This window comes from Ixodes scapularis, unplaced genomic scaffold (genome assembly GCF_016920785.2).
Source record: "Ixodes scapularis isolate PalLabHiFi unplaced genomic scaffold, ASM1692078v2 PGA_scaffold4__175_contigs__length_147842914, whole genome shotgun sequence".
Classification (NCBI taxonomy): domain Eukaryota; kingdom Metazoa; phylum Arthropoda; class Arachnida; order Ixodida; family Ixodidae; genus Ixodes; species Ixodes scapularis.
In genome coordinates this window covers 91,659,160-91,665,869 of record NW_024609879.1, presented here as the reverse complement: position 1 = coordinate 91,665,869, position 6,710 = coordinate 91,659,160, and the positions used below count along the sequence as shown (strand labels likewise).

Here is a 6,710-nt window from a genome sequence, read left to right as displayed (position 1 = left end):
AGGTGAGTGTGACTGTGAGGGTGAGGGTGAGTGAGGGGCTGAAGGTGAGTGTAGCTGTGAGGGTGAGGGTGAGTGAGGGGCTTAGGTGAGTGGCTGTGAGGGTGAGGGTGAGTGAGGGCGACCTAAAATGCCGACCTCTGGGTGGGACCCGCCACGGCACTGCGACGTATCCACGCTGCGCCCACGTGGGACCATAGTGGGTTTTGTAGGGGCTGCCCGAGTCCCTATTGCCCATGTGGGCCCCACCCCTTGTGCTGCCTGGGATGTTCGAAGCGCTTCATACATATGCATGCTTGGAGCATTTCTGCAGAAGGTTTATATCTGACCAACAAGAAAGACCGTCGTACAAGGAGGAAACACCTCTTAGGCAGTGCCCGCAGACAGTCTGTCGTGTGATATGTTAGCCCGGCTGGCCGCAGCTTTAGAGTTAAAGCAAATATAATAAAGCACCGTAGAAATATGGCCTTGAGACTTTATTGTAAATCTAAGAAACCCTTTACAAAAGAGCTCTAGTGGTAGCTGCGATCATTGCAGAAGGTCTCCAAGTTTTGGGCATACATCATTCGCGTGTCTTAGACACGTGTGCCGCGTCAGCGTTTTTCGTCTCCCACCTCATACAGTTAAAAGCAGTTAAACGTGTACGTGCAGGGTTATTTCAGTATGACAATAGAGAAACTCAAACATCCAGACCAACATCGAGACATAAAAAGACGCGAAGGAATAAGGAAGAAACATCAACATAAAATTCTATTATAGCACGCCGTGGAAGCCTTAATTGCCCTAAATAAAAACAAAAATATAAATCGTCTATCAGGCTTGTAATTTTCATTCGCATAACAAAAAATGCAAAGTAGGCTAACTAATACTGCGACAATAACACTAAACGCTGGACGTTCTTTAGAAGGTGGGAAACAAGAACCCATTCTTAACGACGCTAAAATTGTTTTTTTGCGTTTCTTGAGCACATTCAAGTCACCTAGCGAGCACACTGACACTCTTGTAGGCATGAGACAACTTGCTAAAAGGAAACAAACAAACAAAAAAGAAAAATATTACTTTTGTTTTCACTGTGAAATTCAGGCGCACTATATTAGACGATGACAACCCAAAAAAGTATCATTCATAGCAGGTACTTGAAACAAATTTATAATTACGGTGATACAACAGAACGAGACAAACTCCAGAGCCATAGGAGTATCATGCGACATTAATGGAACATATGACCCCACAGTTTCTAGAAAATGTTCACGTAACAATAATATAATTTTTTTTTACAAATCAGCGTAAGCAATATCTTTTGACAAAATTCTTTTCGTTCCTTGTTTGTAGGGCGCTGTGCCAAGACTTTAAAAAAAGCCAGTCAAAATATTTTGGGATATGCGAAACTGGCTATTAACCCATTGATTAGATAACATCTCAAATAATTTTTTTTCGCGCAAACCCTCTAAAACAAACTTTTTAGAGCGTGTTAAGAACATCCCATCGTGTGTTTTTAAACAAGGTATCCTTTGTGTATGTAATTGTTTCCAAACTTAAACAAAGCATGCGAGATTTTAAAAATATCCCATGTGACTAAGCGCTAGCGAACTGCCATATCAGTGTCCTTACTCACGTGAGATATTTCTTCTTTTATTAATCGGGCCTGCATTTTTAAAGCTGGGTATGATCACGTGAGTTGTTCACTTTAGATCGTCGTTGAATGAAACACAAAAATATGCAATAGCACTGGGTAATACATTACACATATTAAGTTAACCGCCCATCCAGAATCTACAGAAAACAATACACCTCACAGCAAGAGTGCTTCCATGCCTCCTTGTAAACCGTCGCTCGGAAGCGCAATATGCACCGCCAATGTGGCACTGAAGCCGTCGAAGATGATTCTGGTGTAGGTAAATTAAGCGTCAGGTGTTCGATGGTGGCTTTATGCCACGTTGCTCCTCTGGTCATGCGGTCTCCCTCAAGGTTTTTATATAGAAACATGGCATTCCGCCACTTTCACTCTGCTACCCGGGCCACTATTCAGCAAGAAGCTTAGCTCGACTAGCGAAAAACCCTACCCGACCAACTAGCAGCGAGTCCGGACTCCGTAACTCCGGGGAAAACAACTCCCGCTTCATGAGCCAAAGCGTAGAAGGACGACGTAGTATCAGCCAAGAGTTCTGCCGGACTACCAACTTCGAGAATCGTTCCCCGGTCCATGACAACAACACGGTCTGACGTTAGAACGGTGTGAATACGATGAGCTATGGTCAAGACGGTACACCCACTCATCACATCTCTCAAGGTTTGCTGAACCAGCATATCTGTCTCAGCGTCCACTGATGCCGTGGCTTCGTCAAGGACAAGTATCTTTGTCTTCTTCAACAGAGCCCTGGCAAGACAGACGAGCTGCCTCTGTCCCACGCTAAGATTGAGTCCCCCTTCTGCCACTTCAAAGTCTAGACCCTCGTTTTGTCTGAAGAAATCAGCAAGGTGAGATCGGTCCAGTGCCCACCAGAGCTCGAAAGTATCGTGCTGACCGGCCGGGTCAAGGTTAAATCGCAGAGTGCCCTGAAACAGGACCGGGTCTTGAGGTATGATGGTTATCCTGGAACGGAGGTCTTGCAGTCCTAAGGCCGCAATGTCCATGTCATCCACTAATATCTTGCCTGACGCCGCCTCGACGATACGGAAAAGGCTTAGGGTTACGGTCGATTTACCTGCACCTGTTCGTCCTACGATCCCCAGTTTCTCACCAGGACGTACATCCAGGTTAACGTCCTTGATGACCAGGCCCAAGCCGTCCCGGTACCGAGTGGAGTAGGACTTGAAGGACACTGCCCCTGAGCCTGGCCACTGAGAGTCCGGTCTCAAATTCGATGTACATAGCCCTTCCGGAGTCAAACAGCTGTACTCGTCTACACGTTCGGCAGATACCATAGTTGCTTCTAGTTCGTTTGTGTAAAGCAGAAAGTCGGTGAAGTAAGAGAGACTACTCATCATGTAAGAAATCAGAAGGCCCGCTAATCCCATGCCGATTGCGTCGCGGCTGGTAACGAGAAGAAACAGCATAAAAAACACAGTCAGTTCGCTGACCATCTCCATGCGGACGTCCATCCAGTATTTCAAATGTCTCGCGTTCATAGTACAGGTCTGCATAATGTCAATCTTAGAATCATTGTCTCGTATAAAAATATCCTCAACGCCGTAGCTCCTGATACTGCTCAAACCAGCTACTGTCTCGGAAATCTGGTTGTTGATCGGAGAACGGCTGGCACTTTCCAACCTTTTGACTTGTCGATATGGGACCACGTACTTTTGACGCAGAACCACTAGGCTAGCTGCCACCGGAATGATAATCAAAAAGCAGACAGGAATATTTATGCATATTAGAAGAAGTGATGCTGCAAAGTGAAAAAATACATCAAGAGTAGAATGCGCTGCCATTGGAAGCTGGATATCAAGCTGGTCAATATCCTTACCGAAGCGGTTCAAGACGCGTCCACAGGGGGTGACATCAAAAAATGACAACGGCGCCCTCATCACTCCCTCGAGCAACAACTGGTGGAGCGAGGTAGAGGATGAGAGTGCAACTTTCCACAGCATTGCGACTGCAAAAAACTTAGCAACCGCTTGGAATGTAAAGAGCAGGGTGTAAACAACAATCCTGTAGATAGGCAGAGATCGGCCCTGGCTTCCGTCAATGAACAATGAATCATCGGTCCATTCGCGCAGCCATATACCAACGAACACACCAAGTGCTGTGTAAACACCGTAACACAAAATAACCAATATCAGCAGAAACCCGGCCTGTCTTATGTAGCTTCGGTATACATGAAGACCAACAGTACCCTCCGCTATTCTCTCCTTCTCCACAAGCGCAATTTTACGCTCCAGTTTCTCTAGGTTACACTTGTCCTCTGAATCTATAAGAATATCGTCATTTCCTGTCGATTTCTCACCTTTTTCCGATACTTTCTTTAGCAGTCCCGAAAGAGCAGTTCCTTCTTTCTTGAGTTCCTCGAACGTTCCGGTCTCAATTACCGATCCATCCTGCATGACGACAATGTAATCGACTTCAGGAAGTACTGCAAGGTGATGGGTCACCAGGATTCTTGTGGTGTCTTTAAGCATTCCTTGTGGTCCTATAAGATTTTTGAAAAGGTAAGCCCCAACGTGAGCATCCACTGCACTCAGGGGATCGTCAAACAGATATAAGTCTTTCATCTGGTAGGCGGCTCTTGCTAGACTCACCCTTTGCTTTTGACCGCCGCTTAGGTTGACCCCTTTCTCGCCTATTTCCGTCAGGTCTCCACCTGGAAGGATCTCTAAGTCTCTCTCGAGGCAACATGCCCTCAGTACTTTCTCGTACAATTCGGAGTCGTACGTACTCGTAAAGATCACATTTTCTAGTATAGTCTTGTTTTGTATCCACGGACATTGAGGAGCATACGCTACACTTTGTATGCAATCCACAGATCCTGAGCAAACTCGAAGTTGTCCCAACAATGCAGAAAGCAATGACGACTTGCCAGAGCCTACGGGCCCAACGATTGCGATCAGTTGACCGGTATTGACAGTCAAGTTAATTTTTCTCAACGTCGGTGTTTTGTTTTTCAACCAACAGATCGTTGCATTCTTCACTAATACAACGTCGCCTTCATTCAAACGTCGACCGACTGAACTCTTATCTACTTCAGGGCATAGTAAAAATTTTCGAATCCTGGTCATTGAAACGTTCGTCCGAACCAAGTTAGAAATGAAGTCTGGCAATACAAACATCGTGAGCTCCAAATAATCAAATAAAGCAAATGACACAAATGCAGTCCTTGCGTCGAGAATATGATCGTCGCTAACCAACACGTAAGTCACAAAACTCACCAACGTGGTCGCAGATGACATACTAGTAAAAAGGAAGCGATGAAGAGCAGTCAGATAGGAATATTTCTTTAGCAGACCCATCTCCTCTAACCGTAAGGCTTTGCACTTGTCGATAAAAAAATTTTCCCAAGCAAAAAGTTTGATCACTTTAACGCAGTTCAACATTTCTGCCACAATATTCAGCCTCTTGTCTTTCAGCTTCATTTGGCCTGTCTGGTACTTCTTCCTAATGTCTACCGTTACGGCTATTATCGGCACCATAACGAACATGACAGCGATTCCAGCGAGGCAAGCAAATCCAAGGTATTGCCATAGTAGAACTAGCGTGATCATTATAATTGGGACAGCACTGGCAACGTAATTAAAAGTGGTGCTAAGTTTGAAGATCCAGTCGGCATCAACGGAAATTAAGTTGACCATCTTCCCTATCGTGTAGTCATTCTGCGACTGGCTACAAAGCCGAAGTGCCTTTCTATAAATGGCTGCCACCAAGACACTCTTTGCATTTAGCCCCGTAAGACTGATTGTCCTGTTCGTGTGGACAGCAAGCAGAGCCGACCCAAAGATGGTGCTCACCATTCCGAAGGCGTACAAGAGACCTATCCACGTGGGACCGTTTCCGCCCATGTAGTCCATCAGGAGATGCAAAAAAAGAGCAGAGGCGGGCCTTACTATGGCTCGTAGCACGCCAAGGATGCATGAAATAACCACAGGCTTCCAATACACTCTCCAAAGCGACTTGAGCAGTGAAGGCCCAAGTCTAGAGTTTCTACATAATTCGTCTTCTGGTACGCATCCGGAAGAATTTAGTTCCTTCTTCCACAGCGCAGCCCACTGATGGTAGCTTTGTTCAGTCATCATGCCCCGTGGTATCTTGTAGAGGTCCTCCATCTGAACGCTGCGTTCTGGCTTCTTATGTATGAGTGCTGACAACCATCCGAAAAGAAGGAATGAGACAGGTGGCGCGGTGAGGTAGGGTCTTTTCGCGTCTTTTCTGGCGTCCGTCCAACAAGAAAGGAACAGCTGCAAGAGCATCATAGGATAGGCTGAACCCCAGACGGCAAATTCAAGATCCAAAATGTGAACCAAGTTTCTGCCCGATGCGAAGAGTCCGTGCAAGTGGCGAAAGCACTCAGGGAGCTTGCAGATAACGGTCACCAGCCAAAATAAAAAAAGTAGCATCGATGATCCAATTCCATTCTTTCTATGGCTCTCCTGGACTTTCATGGTGATGGCGAAAGAAATGACGTGTACAAGGTCTGCTACCACCGATGACCCGGATGACGGTCCACTGACCAGTTTGTTCACGATCGAGAACCCGTAAGTAAGCGTAAGCAGAAGACTTGCGACGAACCTGGACATACTTAGAGGAGTCCAGGACAGTGTTTCACGATAGCGGGATTGCTTCTTCCGACGTCTTACAAGCTGAGGGAGGACACCAAATAGCACAAGGAGACTCGCTGGTGTGTAGGTGAGGACGGTATTCTCGAAGCATGATGTCAGCCTTGGGTAGTCCGAGCTCCAGGTGTAATCCCAATCCAACAAAGGTGAAGTGCAGAAAGGAGTCATCACTCACTCGTTTATTGCACCACGGCTGGGGGACGATTTAACTATTATCACAGGTCACGCGTGCGAAATCCTTCTTGAGTGCTTCACCGGTGGCGACTTCGGCGGCTTGAAAACGGAGCACGAACACTGAACGTTCGTTTGCCCCGCAGGGACACAAGTAGAGACCTGCCACTGCGGCAATTGTCTACGGAGTAAGTTAATGGTCCGACGAAGTCCCATTTGTGTTCAACAGTTACAGCAATAAACGTGTGTCGGCTCCGATCACTGCACCCTCCTCG

The 6,710-nt window shown here is 46.4% G+C and overlaps 1 protein-coding gene across 1 annotated transcript; it reads right to left on the bottom strand.

Moving 5' to 3' along the window:
* Positions 1-1,768: 1,768 nt before the first annotated feature.
* On the bottom strand, positions 1,769-6,432 carry LOC121837567 (multidrug resistance-associated protein 1-like). Its single transcript, XM_042293204.1, has one exon. It carries the CDS (start codon positions 6,430-6,432, stop codon positions 2,044-2,046), a length of 4,389 nt encoding a protein of 1,462 aa, XP_042149138.1. The 3' UTR covers positions 1,769-2,043.
* Between the last annotated feature and the right edge of the window lie 278 nt (positions 6,433-6,710).